The 17476-nt window shown below is 35.7% G+C and overlaps 1 protein-coding gene across 1 annotated transcript in view; it reads left to right on the top strand.

The window, feature by feature from the left end:
- The window catches only part of SLC6A14 (solute carrier family 6 member 14), a 50598-nt gene that overhangs the window by 12517 nt on the left and 20605 nt on the right, over positions 1–17476 (top strand). Inside the window, exons 7-9 of the mRNA XM_019633237.1 lie at positions 4488–4628; positions 13483–13711; positions 16037–16162. Coding sequence (XP_019488782.1) covers positions 4488–4628; positions 13483–13711; positions 16037–16162 — 496 coding nt within the window. The remainder of the gene's footprint in view (positions 1–4487; positions 4629–13482; positions 13712–16036; positions 16163–17476) is intronic.

Below are 17476 nucleotides of genomic sequence, written 5' to 3'. Positions count from 1 at the left end.
CATCAGAGATATTGGTCTGTAGTTTTCTTTTTGTGTGTGTATTATCCTTACCAGGTTTTGATATCAGGATAATGTTGGCCTCTTAAAATGAGTTAGGAAGTATTGCCTCTTTTTCATTTTTTTGGAAGAGTTTAAGGACAGGTATTAAATCCTCTTTGAAAGTTTGGTGGAATTCACTAGTGAAGCCATCTGGTCCTGGACTTTTGCCTTTAGAGAGGTTTTGGGTGATTGTTTCAATGTTCTTACTGATAATCAGATTATTTAGCTTTTCCAGTTCTTTGTGATTCAGTCTAGGAAGGTTTTATATTTCTTCTAGGTTATTGAATTTGGTGATGTATATTTCTTTATAGTATCTTCGTATGATCCTTTGTATTTCTGTTGTATCTGTGGTAGCTTCTCTTCTTTAGTTTCTGATTTTATTTGTGACTTTTTTCTCCTTAGTGAGCCTAGCCAGGGGTTTGCCAATTTTATTAATATTTTCAAAGAACCAACTTTTTGTTGAGTTAATTTTTTCAGTTGTCTTTTTGTTCTCTATTTCATTTAGCTCTGCTCTAATTTTTATTATTTCCCTCTTTCTGCTGACTTTGGATTTTGTTTGTTCTTCTTTTTTGTAGTTATTTAAAATGTAATGTTAGGTTGTTTATTTCAGATTTTTCTTGTTTATTGAGCTAGGCCTGTAATGATATAAAATTTTCCTCTCAAAATATGGCTTTTGCAGTATCCCAAAAATTTTGATACAATGTATTTTTATTCTCATTTGTTTCTATGTGTCTTTTGATCTCTCCTTTTATTTCTTTTTTGAGCCAGTCATTCTTTCATAGTACGTTGTTTAATCTCTATGTATTTGTATATTTTCCCTCTTTCTTTTTGCAGTTGATCTCCAGTTTCAAAGCATTGTGGTCTGAGAATGTGTTTGGTATGATTTCAATCTTCTTAAATTTTCTAAGGCTGGTTTTATGTCCCAACATATCATCTATCATTAAGAATGTTCCATGTGCACTGGAAAATAATGTATAATCTGGTGTTCTAAGACAAAAAGCTGTGTAAATTATGTCTATTTGGTGTAATATGTCATTTAAGGATCACATTTTCTTAATGATTTTCTGTTTTGATGATCTATCCATAGCTGTCAATGGCATATTTAGGTCCCCTACTATAATTGTGTTTTGTCCTTTTCTCCCTTTAGTTCTGTTAATAGTTGCTTTATATATTTTGGTTCTCCCTACTTGGGAGCATATATAGAGGGTGCAAAAAAAAGTATACATATTTTAAGAAAGGAAAATAACTGTATTAATTGTAATACTCAACATATACTGATAAGAAAAGATGAATGAATACAAGACACGTTTGACTTCTGCAATTACAAGAGATGTTCAGAGTGGTTACCATCAATATCCAAACAATTGTGATTATGGTGAACTACTGCTTAAGCACAGATAACATCTTTTAAAATGTATATACATTTTTTTGGCACTCTCAGTATGTTGAGAAGTATTATGTTTTCTTGTTGTCTTGTCTCCTTTATCATTATTAAATATCCATCTTTGTCTCTTGTTATCTTTTTTGAAATCCTGAAGTGTGTTTTGACAGATATAAGGTATACCCACTTTTCAACAGATATACCCGCTTTTCTCTGGGTGCCATTTGCTTGGATTATCATTTTTCACTTTTTCAGTTTGAGTCTATGTTTGTCCTTGTAGCTGAGAAGTGTCTCTTGGAGGCAACATCTGATTGGGTTGTGTTTTTTGATCCAATCTACTACTTTGTGCCTTTTTCAGTGCATTCATTCCATTTGCATTTAGGGCGATTATTGATATATGAGGATTTTCTATAGCCATTTTACCTTTTGTTTTCTGGTAGATTAGTGTCTCCATTTGTTTCTTTGCCTTTGTTCTTCTGTCTGTTATTTTAGTTTGGTGGTATTTTATGATTTTTTCCTTCTTTTTTTATGTTATGTGTCGCAGTTCTGGATTTTTTTTAAGTGGTTACCATTAAGTTCATGCAAAAGAAAGTTTGATATATACAGTAGCCCTTTTCTTTTAGCATACATCTTATCTTCATTTTTCTTTAGAAGTTCAGACCTTTACTCCCTCCTTTTTTATTTTTTGTTGTCATAGATTAACTCCATTTATGCTATGAGTGTATTTCTGAGTTGCAGTAGGTAATTGTCTTCTTGTATTTTTTAAATTTTAATATTTTTATCTTCTTTTCCCTTTATGATGCATTTAAATGAATAGTGCTCTATTCTGTGTAGGGGTTGCCATTTCCTGCTTCTGTCTGTCTGTTAGTAATCTTACTCATAATTTTGTATCCTTTTGTCTTTTTGTCTCAGGTAGAATAGTCTCCTTCAGGATTTCCTGTAATGCAGGCTTTGTGGTGGAAAATACCCTCAGCTTCTAAATATTTGGGCAGATATTTATTTCTCCTTCATATCTAAAGGATAACTTTGCTGGATATATTATTCTTGGATGGTCATTTCTGTTTTTTGATATTTTGAATATTTGATTCCACTTCCTCCTGGCCTGTAGACTTTCTGCTGAATAGCCTGATATAATTTAATAGGCTTTCCTTTGTAGGCTACAATTTTCTTTTCCTTGGCTCCCTTGAGAATTTTTCTTTGTCATTATTTTTTGACAGCTTCAATATAATGCGCCTGGGAGGAGGCCTGTTAGGATTGAGGTAATTAGGCATTCCATTTGCTTTTTGGATTTGAGGATCCAGTTTTTTCCATAGGTTTTGGAAGTTCTCATCGAGTATTTGAATATACTCTCTGTGTCCTTCTCCTTCTCTTGAAATTCTGGTATACCCATTATTCTTATATTGCTCTTTCTGATAGAGTCAGATAGTTCTTGTACAGTTCTTTCATTTCTTTTAACTCTCAAATCTCTCTGTTCTTCTATTTGTATCATTTCCAGATTGGTATCTTTGATATCACTAATTCTTTCCTTCATGTGGTCAGTTCTGTTTCTTAATCTCACTATTTCATTTTCATCTCTTTTATTGAAATCTTCAAATCCAGAATTTTTATTTGGTTCTTTTTAAAAATTCCTTCTCTTTGTGAAGTATTCATTATGTTTGTTGATTATATTTCTAAGTTCATTAAGCTGCCTATCTGAATTTTCTTGCATCTCATTGAGTTTTTTTGAAAACAGCAATCCTGAATTCTCTGTCACTTAAGTCACATGTTTCCGTCTTTAAGTTTATTTTCTGGAGATTTTTCATTTTCTCCCTGAGCTGCCTTGTTACCTTGGTTATTCATGGTAATTGATGAATTCTCTTCCGGGGTATCTACAGCAGTGAATTCTGCACCAGGTTGGTATGAAGAAGCCATTCTTTTGCTTTCCAGTAGGTAGCACTGGAATGTTTTATTTTCTCTTGCCTTGCTCTGGCTTCTCGCATGGTGGGAGATTTCCTGGGCAAGTGAGTTTCTCCACTGTATCCAGGTCACCTCAGTCTCAGGGCATCACCCTCATGGGAGAATGTGGTGGGCGATGTGGTTTTGAGGCCTTGCAATCTCAGTGTTGCCTCAGCAGCCAGATGCAGAGCTGTGCACCTCAGCAGCCATGTGTGTCCCCACTGTGATCAGCTGTGAAAGGTGGGGACTGGGTTAGCTGGGAAAGGCAGCTGGTGTCTTTGTGGCTTTGTTTTCCTCCATTGTAATAACAATTGCCAGAGTACAGCTGCCTCACTCCTATAGCTCTTCCATTGTCATTGGAATTAGTCACTTGTCATTCAGGAACTGTTTCTCCAGTTCTCAGGGCTGTAGATATTCTGCTTTTTAATCCAACACTGCTGCAGTTTTTTCTGGGTCCTGTTGCTACCACTGGGAGGGTATGGGGGAGTTAAGCTCTGGGAGGTTTAGTGGAGACAGCCAGACTCAGTGGCTTTGTTTTCTGCCTGGCAGTGAGGGCTGTTAGACCACAGTTGTTGCACTTCTGTATTCTATCTTTGCCCTGTGTTGTCTGCCTTGATCACTGGTTCTACCATATTATATGCCGATCTCTCAAGCAGAATTGCTGGGACCACAGAGAGTACACCTGCCGTCTCAATCCTTCCCTCTCCCAGGAGCACATGGAGCTCTGGGCTGCATCCCACAGCCCCCATATCTGCATTTCTCCCTTCCCTTCTCCCCTGTTCACTTTGATTCCCCCACCTTCATATGCATTGATGGGCGAATCTCTCAGATGTGTTTGTGTGTTGTGTAGGGAATCCTTTGTTGAATTATAGCTGTTCAACTTGTAACTTCAAGGAGAGAATTCAAGGAGCATCCCTCATGCTGATATGTTTCTGATGTCACTCGTCAGAGTGTTTTAAAAGTGGATCATATTAGAGTGGTGAGAACAGACAGAGGAAATTATGCCAACTTTGCTAATAACCTTATGAAACTTTTGATACTTTATTTTATTAATGTCAACTAACTAATGACTTTTTTGTATGCAGTTACATACCATGATTTAAATAAATGACTTTCAATTTTTTTTTGATAGGTGGTATATTTCACAGCTATTTTCCCCTATATTGTCTTATTCATCCTGTTAATACGAGGTGCAACTCTGGAGGGTGCATCAAAGGGCATTTCATACTATATTGGAGCACAGTCAAATTTTACAAAACTTCAGGAAGCTGAGGTAAGACTTAATTTGAATTTCAAATTATCTGAGATATAACCTTAAATGCAAATACTGAAAGTCTTTGGTTGCATATGAAACTGTCAAAATATAGTAGCTTGCAAAAATATGCAATTAAACTTATTAGTGTTTCATTCCACTAGGATGTCTGACTTAACTATTTAACATGACACTAATGCTTTCTTATTGGAGGCAATACCATCAATTTTAGCAATAGGATTTTTAAATTCATTTTATTCATGTAACTGATTTATTTGATCAAAAGTATTTAGGGTTTATTAATCTAAGAAAAAAAATGTATGCATGAATACCTACAAATTGTTGACTAAGACTATGTGACTTATTGATAAACTCATAGTAGATTTTAAGATTATAGTTGAAAGTGTAATGGACTAATATACATTTTAATTGTCTTCAAAAGCTAATATCCCAAAAGTAAGATCGAATTTTGCCTAATGGATTATAAAGTTAAACCACTATTTTGAAATAGATGAAGCATTCCATCAAGAAAATTGTTACTGGTGCCAGAAACAGAAACATGAGCCATGAATATAAATTGGGTAACCCTCTTTTTACTTTAATCCATCTCTAATTAATGGCTGTGTGCATCACAAGTACATAAAATCTTTTACAATTTTGACTGCAAAGAGCATTGAAAGTAAGTGTAGTCTATATACCATGCTTGTGTTGATACAGCCTAAGAATGCGTTCACTTTTGTTTAGTAGTCACACCTAGTAGTGTTATCCAATAATGGATATTAGTTTTACTTTGCAATGGTGTATTTTGTGGAACTCATGCTTATTTACAGAAAATTCTGTTTTCTAAGTACAGACATACTGCATTTTATTGCACTTCACACATAATGCATTTTTTTTACAAATTGAAGGTTCGTGGAAACACTGTGTTGAGCAAGTCTATTGGTATCATTTTTCCAAAAGCATTTGCTCACTTCATGGCTCTGTGTCACATTTTGATAATTCTCTCAATATTTCAAACTTTTTCATTATTATTATATTTGTTATGGTGATCTCTAGTCAGTGATCTTTGATGTTACTATTGTAAATATTTGGGGGCATCACAAATTACACCCATGTAAGATGGCAAACTTAGTAAAAAAAATATGTGTGTTCTGACTGCTCTTCCAACCAGCTGTTCCCCTGTCTCTCTCTTTTTCCTTGGGCCTCCCTATTCCCTGAGACACAGCAATATTAAAATTAGGCCAATTAATAACCTCACAATGGCCTTTAAGTTTTCAAGTGAAAGGAAGAGTTGCAAGTCTCTCACTTAAAGCAAAAGTTAGAAATGATTAAGTTTAGTGAGGACAGTACTTTGAAAGCTGAGATATGCTGAAAGCTAGGTCTCTTGCACCAAATGGTTAGTCAGATTGTGGATGCAAAGGAAAAGTTCTTAAAGGAAATTGAAAGTTCTACACCAGTGGAAACATGAATGCTAAGAAAGAGAAACAACCTTATTGCTAATATTGAGAAAGTCTGAGTGGTCTGGATAGAAGATCAAGTCAGCCACCACATCCCTGATGCCAAAGCCTAAACCAGAGCAAGGCCCCAACTCTTTTCGATTTTATGAAGGCTGAGAGAGGAGATGAAGCTGCAGAAGAAGAGTTTGAAGCTAGCAGAGGTTGGTTCATGAGGTTTCAGGAAAGAAGTTATCTTCATAACATAAAAGTGCAAGGTGGTAAAGCAGCATGAACTGATGTAGAAGCTGCAGCAAGTTATACAGAAGACCTAGCTAAGTTAATTAATGAAGGTGGCTACACTAAAGAACACATTTTCACTGTATGCAAAACAGCTTTATATTAGAGGAAGATGCCACCTAGGACTATGATAGCTATAGAGGAGAAGTCATTGCCTGGTTTCAAAGTTTCAAAGGACAGGCTGCCATTATAAAGGAATTATAGTGTAATAATAATTTAATATCAAGCTTTATTCTGCAGACTTAGTAATATTTATTTTACAATCTAAAAACTTCATTTCCATTGAAACTGGATATAGATTACATACCTATTGGGGGAAAATTATTGTTTTTAACTTATATAAAAAACAAGTATCAATTTATAATTATTTTCCATAATAAGAAAAATAGCTACCATTGAGCATCCTGCTAATTGCTTTACATATGTTATCTCATTTATTTCTCACATCATTCCTAGGACACATAATAATTATTATTGCCATCTCCATTTTATAGATAAAAAAGTTTTAAAGATGTTAAGTAAATTGAAGTCAGAGAGTGAGAGGCATTGAATGTAAACTTCATTCTTTTTTACTCAATTGTACACCTAGGATCTATGTAACTTTTGTCACCCCAATACATTTTAATTAAAAAAAGAATAAAAAAACAAGAGCTAGAGCTCTTAGTCATATTATATTACCTAATATAATATTAGCATATTATATTACCTGCCTTTCACTGTCCAGTCAAGTTTTCAGATGCACTAAAAAAAACACTTTTGCACCAATATATGCCAGCTCTATTATTTGAAATCTTTGGGGTAATGTTATATCTACAGAATTTCACTGTTAACATAAATTTAACTAGATTAGTTTCTAAAATTAATTGTTGTATTTCAGCAAATACACAGGAGGAGTAAATTGCAAAAGGGAGAATACTAAAGGGGTAGGATTAGATGAAGAATGTCGGGGTGGGGGGTGCTACTTAAAGAGATGAGAACACCTAATGAGGCGCTAGGCAAAACATGGAATGAGGGAAGTGGGTGATATAAGGGATGCTAAATGTATCACCATTCTTCAAAAATTGCCTAGTACTATCCTTGTTAAGAATTATATGTTCCTATTGTACCTAAATTGATATGTAGAGACAACGGAATTCCAATCAAATTCCTTGCAGTATTTCATGAAACTTGAAAGATGATTCTAAAAGTTATGTGAAAAAAAAGGCCAAAAAAAAATAAAACAAAACAAGATGTTCCTGAACAAGTGAAGAAGATGTGTCTTAGCAAGTATGAAACATTATTATAATGCTATACTAATGTAAATAATTTGGTATTAATATAGATATAGACATATAGACCAGTGGAACAGAATGGTAATATCAAAAATATTCATCAACATGTGGAACTTGATATGTGGCAAGGTTCCAATGCAGGTCAATGGGAAAAGGATGGACTACCCAACTGATAGAATTGATATCTAATTGATATAATTAATCATATCAATTCTCCTTAGACAGTTGATAATCCATTTCAAAAAATAAAATGGCAGTTCTTCTTTTAATATTTTTTAATTTTTCAATTACAGTTAACATAGACTATTATATTAGAATCAGGTGCACAAGATAGTGATTAGATATTTATAAAATTTACAATGTGATCACCCCAACATATCTACTAATCACCTGATACCATGCATGGTTATTATATTATTGACTATGTTCCCTTCCCCATAATTTACATCCTCATGATTATTTTGTAATTACCAATTTGTACTCCTTAATCCATTCCCCTTTTTCACCCATCGTTCCAATGTTCATCCCATTTGGCAACCATCACAATGCTCTCTGTATCTATGAGTTTATTTCTGTTTTGTATGTTTGTTTATTTTCCTTTTTAGATTCCGCATGTAAGTGAAACTGTATGATATTTGTCTTTCTCTGTCTGACTTATTTCAGATAGCATAACACCCTCTAAGTCCATACATGTTATCACAAATGGAAGGATTACATTTTTTATGGCCGAGTAATATTCCATTGTATATATGTACCACCTCTTCTTTATCCTGTCATCTATTGATGGGCACTTAGGTTGCTTCCATTTCTTGGCTATTGCAGATAGTGTTAACATAGCGGTACATATATCTTTTCAAATTAGCTTTTGGGTTTCTTCAGATAAATACCCAGAAGTGGAATTACTAGGTCCTTCTTACTTATTGCTATTTTATTATTCATATTTTTCTCTTTTTTTTCTTCTTCTTAAAGAAGTCCACTTAGCATTTCTTGCAATGCTGGTTTGGTGGTGATGAATTCCTTTAACTTTTTCTTGTCTGCAAAGCTCTTTATCTCTCCTTCAATTTTAAATGGTAGCTTTGCTAGGAAGGGTAGTTCTGGTTGTAGGTCCTTACTTTTCATCTTTTTTAATATTTCGTGCCAATTGCTTCTGGCCTGCAGTTTCTGTTGAGGAATCAGCTGACAGTCTTATGGGAGCTCCCTTGTAGGTAACTAACTGCTTTTCTTTTGCTGCTTTTAAGATTCTCGCTTTGTCTTTAACCTTTGGCATTTTAATTATAATGTATCTTGGTATGGGCCTCTTTGGGTTCATATTGTTTGAGACTGTCTGCTCTTCTTGGGCTTGTATGTCTATTTCCTTCATCAAGTTAGGGAAGTTTTCCATCATTACTTCTTCAAATAGGTTTTCAATTCTTTGCTTTCTTTCTTCTCCTTCTGGTACCACTATGATGTGAATGTTGGTACATTTGATGTTGTCCCAGAGGTCCCATAAGCTATCTTCATTATTTTGGATTGCTTTATCCTTTTGCTGTTCTGATTGGTTATTTTCTGCTACCTTATCATCCAAACCGCTGGTTCGATCCTCTGCTTCATCTAATCTACTGTTGATTTCCTCTAATGTAGTCTTCATTTAAGTTATTGTATTCTTTATTTCTGACTGGTTCTTTTAGTGGTTTCTATGTCCTTTTTTATGCTTGATATCTCTTTATTTAAGTTCTACTGAGACTGTTGAGCATTGTTATAACTAGTATTTTGAGTGCTGCATCTGGTAGCTTGCTTGTCTCCATTTTGTTTAGTTTTTTTCTGGAGCTTTCTTCTGTTCTTTCATTTGGACATGTTTCTTTGTCTCCTCACTATTCCTGCCTTCCTGTGTTTGTTTCTATGTATTAGGTGGACTGCTATGTCTCCTGGTCTTAGCAAAGTGGCCATATATAGTCGGTTTCCTGTGGGGCTCAGTGGTGCCATATCCCTGACACTTGAGCCAGGTGCTTCAATGTGTTTCTTGTGTGGGTGTGGGTGCCCTCTTGTTATAGTTGAGCCTTAGATGTTGTTTGCATGTGAATGGTAGGGATTGTCCCTCAGACTTATTGGTTGTGAGGGGTGGCTGTGACTACAGTGGATGAGCTGTTGTCAAGGTGCTGAACCTACAGAGCAGGATTCACTTCAGTGGGGCTCTGGTGCCTCCTGAGTCTGCCCTTTGGGTGTGTCATTTGTGGAAGTTGGGTAGTGCTCTTGTGTGGTCTAAAGCTGGCCATCAGGTGTGTTGCATCTGGGGTCTCTTGGAAGGACTCTGTTGCAGGCATGGTCAGCCACTGCCTGTGATCTTTCCGGAGCCACTTGGTATGAGCTAAAACGTGATTTACGTGAGGTTGCCACTTTTGCTGGGCTGCAGGATAAGCTGCAAACTGAGTCCAGCTGCCACTTGTGCTGGGCTTGGGGAAGCTTAGTAAGAGGTACAGGGCATGATGAGATCTGATACTGCTTGTTTGGGGTTTGTGAACCTTTGAAAGGTGTTAGGGAAGTCCACAGAATGAGCCAAGACATGCCATTTGTATGGGAAAAAACCTGGAAACAGCTTGGGTGGGCCTGCTAGCTGGGTGGGACGGTGTCTCAGGAAATCACACAAGGGAAGGTTGTAAGGTGTTAGGTTTATGGAGACTCAGATATGACATCCATCTGCATATGCAGGCTGGGTGGAGGGAGAGCTAAGCAAATTAACAATGGCTTCTAACAACACTTCTGTCTGTGAAAAAGCTGCCCCTCACATCTTTGCCCCAAAGTCAGGCAATTCACTTTCTCTCTATAGTGACTTTTGAGCTATTGCTTCAGAGCTGAAGCTCAGAGTTAGTGAGTTCATGTGCAGACCCTTCAAGAGGAATACCTGCGACTCTAGCAGCCATCCATCTGATTCAGTCACACTCTTTGCTGGTTTTCATGGCCAAAAATTATGGGAACATCTCTCTCCAGCACTGAAACCCCGAGGTGGAGAGCCTGGTTGGGACTGGGACCCCTCTATCCTCAGGACATACCTCTACAGCTGAGCTTTACCTCCCAATTTTTAACTGCCACATATGTCTGTGGGACCAACTTTTTCTGTGTCTCCACCTCCCCTACAAGTCTCCATGTGACTCTCTTGTATATCCTTAGTTATAGGCCTTCTGTTCAGCTAGACTTCAGGTGATTCTCAATGATGGTTGTTCTGTGGTTTATTGGGTTGTTGGAAAAGTCATGACGTAGTTTTTCTATGTTTTTTATTGTAATGTTGATGTGATCATGGGAGAAGGGCAGCACAGATTTTACCTATTCCACCATCTTTACCAGAACTTGGGATTTCTAATGTGCACAGTATCACTTGCAGGTGAATTGAAAACAGCAATATAAGCCAAACTTTAAATCTTTTAGGAAAAAATATAGCATAGTACCTTTATGACCTTAGGTTAAAGGGTTTTTTTAAAGTCAGAGAAATCAAGGTCAATACATAAAAGCAAAGATGGACACCTTCAACTACATTAAAACAACAACAAAATTCTTGGTTTATCCAAGGATACAATGTTAAGACGTTAAAAAAAATATTAGCCACGATGTGGGAGGAAGAGATTAACATATAGACAAAAGATTAGAATCCAAATTACAGAAAGTATTCCTAGAGTTCCAATAAGACAAATAACCCAAGCAAAATTTGCAAAAGACATGAACAGGAATTTAACAGAGGAAGTAAAACCTAACTATGGAATATAAACACATAAAAATATGCTAAACCTTATAAGTCATTAGATTAATCAACTCTCATTTCAAAACCACTAGATTAGACCATATTAAAAATTTTGACCAATGTTAGCAACATTGCTTTCCCATAGGAATGGGAAATCTCATAGCTAGCTGGTGGAGTGTGAAGTAGTACAAACCACTTTGAGGAATAATTTTGCAATATTTAGTAAAAGAGAAGATTCAGGTTTTGTTGAATGAAGACTTCTGCTGAAACTAATTCTAAAAAATGTGTATTTCATAATAAAAAATAATTTAATAAAAAAAAAGAAAAGAAAGAGAAGATTCAGATACTCTATGAGATCACAGTTCCACAACTAGCTATGAGGAGACATACAAGAATAGTCACAGCTACATTATTTTTTTCTGTTTGTTTTTTTAAGATTTTATTGGGGAATTGGGGTAGGGGAACAGTGTTGGGGAATTGGGGAAGGGGAACAGCCAAGTTGTTGTCCTTCAATCTTAGTTGTGAAGAGCACAGGAAGCTCAGCTCCAAGTCCAGTCGTGCCACTCAGCTCAAGGTGCTGTATTCAATTAGTTGCGGGTAGACATAGCCACCATCCCATGTGGAAGCCAAACAAGCAGCCTCGTTGTTAAGAGCTCACACTCTATCCACTGAGCCATATTGGTGGCAGCTCAGCTCAAGTGCCGAGTTCAGTCTTAGTTGCAGATGGCCCTAGCCCACCATCCCATGCGGGTGTCAAACCAGAAACCTTGTTGCTACCAGCACACGCTCTAACCACTGAGCCATCCGGCCACCCATCAGCAACTCAGGGCAGCTCAGCTCAAGGTGCCATGTTCAATCTTAGTTGCAGGTGGGCATAGCCCTCCATCCCATGCATGAGTCGAATTGGCAACCTTGTTGTTAGGAGCATGTGCTCTCACCAGCTGAGTCATCCTGCTACCTGTTGGCAGCTCAGTGGCAGCTCAGCTCAGGCACGGTTCACTGGCCCATGTGGGAATTGAACTGGCGACCCTGTTGCTCAGAGCTTGCACTCTTGAGCAAGCTCTTAACCAACTGAGCCACTCTGCCTGCCCTGCTACATTGTTTTTAATACCAAAATAATAAACAACGTAAATGTTCATGAATAGGATAAAGTATTTAAGTGTGTTATACACAGTGGGGCAATACAGGAGCAAAAAAAATATTCAAAACTACGTATATTTAACTGAACTGTATAAATTTGCTTATATTTTTTCATTTCTCACTTACAAGATTGAAATTTCAAATTGATAAGGGATAAATCTCATACAACACTGAATGAAAAAATTGTATAAGTTTACAGATATTAAGAAAACTTTGGCTAAAGAACAGATATGGGAAATGAGATGTTTTGAATTCTTCAGAATAAAATCAATACATAATCAATAGAATCCCTTTTTTTTTTAGCTGAGCCATCCTGCCACCTGTTGGCAGATCAGTGGCAGCTCAGCTTGGGCCGGGACTCAAACCGCTGTTGCTCAGAGCTCGCACTTTTGAGCGAGCTCTTAACCAACTGAGCCACTCAGCCAGCCCTTCAATACACAATCAATAAACATTTATTGAGTCTGTATTATATCTGACTCTGTCACTTATATAAAAAAATCAGCATAGAATATATATTGATATTAGATGCAAGAGGCAGCAGTAAGGTTTCATTGCTGTACATTTGCATAAATTGTGACAAATAAAGACCTGAGTAAACAAAAAAAAGAAAACTTTTCTATAAATTCAAAAACATGCAAAGCTAAATGTTTCATGTTTAAGTTTGCATATTTATGTGGTAAAAATATAAAGAAAAACAAGAAAATGATAAACACAGAAGTTTAGATAGTGTTTACCACCAGAGGTTGAAAGAATGATATGATCAGGAGGGGGCATACAGGGTCTTTAGAAAACAGATAACATTGTGTTTCTTAAGCTGAGTAGTGGGTGTTTATTTCATTGTATTTATAATATTTATTAATTTGTATATATGAAATATTGGGTTGTTGGCAAAGTCATGATGTATTTTTTCTATGTATGTTTTTCATTGCAAAAATGTGTCATGAGTTTTCCAACAACCCAATATTTTATGCAAATGAAAATTAAGAATATGTTTTTAAATATTAAATTATTTTCTCTTATAGGTTTGGAAAGATGCTGCCACTCAAATATTTTACTCCCTTTCAGTGGCTTGGGGTGGTTTAGTTGCTCTATCATCTTACAATAAGTTCAATAACAACTGCTTCTCAGATGCCATTGTGGTTTGTTTGACAAACTGCCTCACTAGTGTTTTTGCTGGATTTGCTATTTTTTCTATATTGGGACACATGGCTCATATATCTGGAAAGGAAGTCTCTCAAGTTGTAAAATCAGGTATGGAATGCTATATATTATTAATTTTAATTAATTCAGTATAGCTCATTTGAGGAACACTAATATGTTTTACAGCATTTACTTAAAGTGCTCAAGATTTAGAGTATTGCATTTCCTTTCTCATTTCATTTTGTATAGCTTGGTTGTTTTAATGATGGAATAATTCTTAAATGATCTGAGAAAACAATACTACATTTGGGAACAATTATTTTAAAAGATTTTTTTTCTGAATTTTGTTTAGTCCTTAATATGAACTTCTTACTACATAATTACAAGTATCAGGCATCTTACTAAGCACTTTACATATATTCTCTCTCTCTCTCTCTCTCTCTCTCTCTCTCTCTCTNGAAAAAAAACCAAAGTTGAAAAGAAAGCACCTCAGTCAAATTGGTTATTTCTTGATGTCATTAAAAACAATTTATTTGACCAAATTAAAACTTTTTTATTTATAAAATATGTTTTGTTTTGTTTTTGCTATGAAACCTATTTGTTGTATTTGACCTAAGGGCTAAAAGTATAACTTTTCTATTTTGTTTTGTTTTTGTAGTGTTATTTTTAATATCTTCTTATAGCCTAGATGTGAGAAAGGGGAGTCATAGCCAGGCATTCAGAATAAATTTATGAGCCAAATAGACATGCCCCCGCATACACAGAGCTTGGAATCTAGTAGAATGTATAAAGGAGTGAACAGATGCATCAAGCATAAATTGCTCTGTGATTCTAGAGGAGAGAGATATACTACTTTTCATTTTAGAATGTAAAAAAAAAAAAAATCAGACCCCAATTAGTTAGATCTCTCTGTTTCTCTCTTTCTCTGTTCTCTCTCTGTCTCTCTCTGTCTCTCTGTCTCTCTCTCTCTGTCTCTCTCTCTCTGTGTCTCTCTCTCTCTCTCTCTCTCTCTCTCTCACACACACACACACACACACACACACACACACACACACACATACACACAGGGTGCCAAAAATGTATGCATGTTTTAAGAAAGGAAAACTGTATTAAAATTGTAATACTCAATATATACCAATAATACAAGATGAATAAAAGTTACATTTGACTTCTGCAATTACAAGAGTTGCACAATGTGGTTACCATCAGTGTCCAGACACCTCTGATTACAGCAAACTATTGCTTGAGCAATGTTGATTGAAATGTCCACTTGTATACATTTTTTTGGCACCCCATATATACATGTTTTATTCATATATATAAAAGAGAGCCTATATAGTCTATAGTCTGTATCATCTATCTATCTATCTATCTATCTATCTATCTATCATCTATCTATCTATCTATCATGTATCTATCTATCATCTATCTATCTATTCCTCTATGTACAATTATAGTATTGGGTCTGAATTTTTAAAAACATATTAATAGAATATAGATAGAAACCCAAGTAACTTTGAGTGTGTCTACCTGTGTCCAGTTTGAAAGTAATCTGATTAATAAACTTCCTAATTTTAAAGGCATTAGCTAAGGATGCTTAGTTATTTGGCTAAAGATTCTTAGGAAAATAATTCTAGGGTTCTTTTAAGTAGCAATTTCTTACTAAATTTTTATTTATGGTTGGTATCATTTGATGGAGAGATGGATGAATAATAAAATGTTAGGACTAAAAGGGACCTTGGAGATCATTTCCAGCTCTTCATTTACCGAGGAGTGAATGGATGCACAGAAATATTATTTCTTGCAGAAGATCAAATAATTTTGAAGTGACATAGCCTAGGCTAGAAGCAAATTCTTCTGTATCATATGTCGTTCCTCTTTGAAGCTGGAGAAACTTAAAATACTTAAAAATAAGTATCACATAATACAATTGAATTAGAAAAAAATCTCGAAAGGTAACATACATCACGTAGAAAACAAAATTCAATTCTGATTCTTGGTAAACATTTGGAGAGATGGTTGAAGACTAAAAAGTTAGTTCCATAAACATATCTTATTTGATAGTGTAATTGTTTTAGAATTTCTAGGCTAAAATAGGGTTACCTAATTTAGGAAAGTTGTTATTCTTCATCAATCTTAAAAAAATAAAATCAGTTAAACAAAATCACTGAAATTGTTATGATTTCTTATATAAGATATGTACCATTTACAAAGTTGATCTCACTAGCTTAATTCATGCCACATGTTCACATTATCACATCATAGAAAAACCAAGTCAAATATTTTTAAAAGTGAAATAGTTGCTAAAGAGTGTGTATCATGAATTGAGTTGCCAAATTAAAATGAGATTTTTCTAGTATCTTATTTGGAAAATGTCCAAATATGTGAATTTTCTTTGTAACTAGTTTAAACTAAAGTGCCATACATTTTTCTTAGGTTTTGATTTGGCATTTATTGCTTATCCAGAAGCTCTAGCCCAACTCCCAGGTGCGCCATTTTGGTCCGTATTATTTTTCTTCATGCTTTTGACTTTGGGTCTTGACTCTCAGTTTGCTTCCATTGGTAAGTAATACTCCCTGTGTTAACCTATCCCTCTTATGCTGTACTCATGTTTTCTGTACTTAAAAATATCCTTTTCTTACCCTTGTTTCCTCCCCAAGCATTTACTCTCATAATGATCTTTCTGAAAATTTTTTTAACTTAAATTTTAAAAATACAAAGTATACATGTACAGACACCCAAAGGGAACAAATATTGATATTTTATCATATTTGCTTCAGATGTTTTTAGGAAAATAAACTGTTACAGATGAATTTGAAGTCCCCTATGTCTCTCTCGCTAATATAATTCACATTTCTTCCTTCCTAGAAGCAACCATCACTATGGATGATGTATGTTACTCAGTACATGTTTAGTAGCTGATGTATAAATGTATAGATATAGTTAATTCACAATCTGTTGTCACAATGATGGGCATTTGGATTATTCCTAGTTTTTAAAACTGACACTGCTGAAATGATTATTCTTGCCCATGACTCTATATACATATCATAATTTTCCCTAGGGTACATGCCTAAAAATTCTGAAACAGTTTTTATTTTTTCAACCTCTTACATGAACCTTTTTAATAGTTTGTTATTTACAGGATAATTTCCAGCCTTCTCTAATTGACTTTCAAAGCCCTCAAAAATTTCAAACATGTTCCATAATCCTATGTTCATATATTCTTGTATTTTTAGTTGGTACCCTGTTTCATGAACACATTTCTTTCTTTTTTTTAAAAGATTTTATTGGGGAATTAAGGAAGGGGAATAGTGTTGGGGAATTGGGGAAGGGGAACAGCCAAGTTGTTTTCCTTCAATCTTAGCTGTGGAGTGTGCAGCTGGCTCAGCTCCAAGCCCAGTCTCCATCCAGCCACCAGTTGGCAGCTGGCAGCTGCTCAGCTTAAGGTGCCATGTTCAATCTTAGTTGTGGGTGGGCATAGCCCACCATCCCATGCGGGAGTCGAACAGTCAATCTTGTTGTTCGGAACATGTGCTCTCACCAGCTGAGCCATCCTGCCACCTGTTGGCAGCTCAGCAGCAGCTCAGCTTGGGCGCAGCTCACTGGGCCATGTGGGAATCAAAGAGGCAATCCTGTTGCTCAGAACACGTGCTCTTAACCAACTGAGCCATTCAGGTGGCCCAAACACATTTGTTTCTTAAACCTGGAAGGCCTTTCTGTCTCCATGCATTTATTCAAATATTCACCTTATTTAAAATTTGTACTAGAGGGCCGGCCCAGTGGCTCAGTTGGTTAAGAGCTCGCTCATAGAGCTTGAGCTCTGAGCAACAGCAGTTCGAGTCCAGCCCGAGCTGAGCAGCCGCTGAGCTGCCA

Source organism: Hipposideros armiger, unplaced genomic scaffold, assembly GCF_001890085.2.
Source record: "Hipposideros armiger isolate ML-2016 unplaced genomic scaffold, ASM189008v1 scaffold_1262, whole genome shotgun sequence".
Lineage (NCBI taxonomy): Eukaryota > Metazoa > Chordata > Mammalia > Chiroptera > Hipposideridae > Hipposideros > Hipposideros armiger.
Note: the sequence above shows the minus strand (reverse complement) of the source record. Positions and strands in the feature narration are given on the sequence as shown.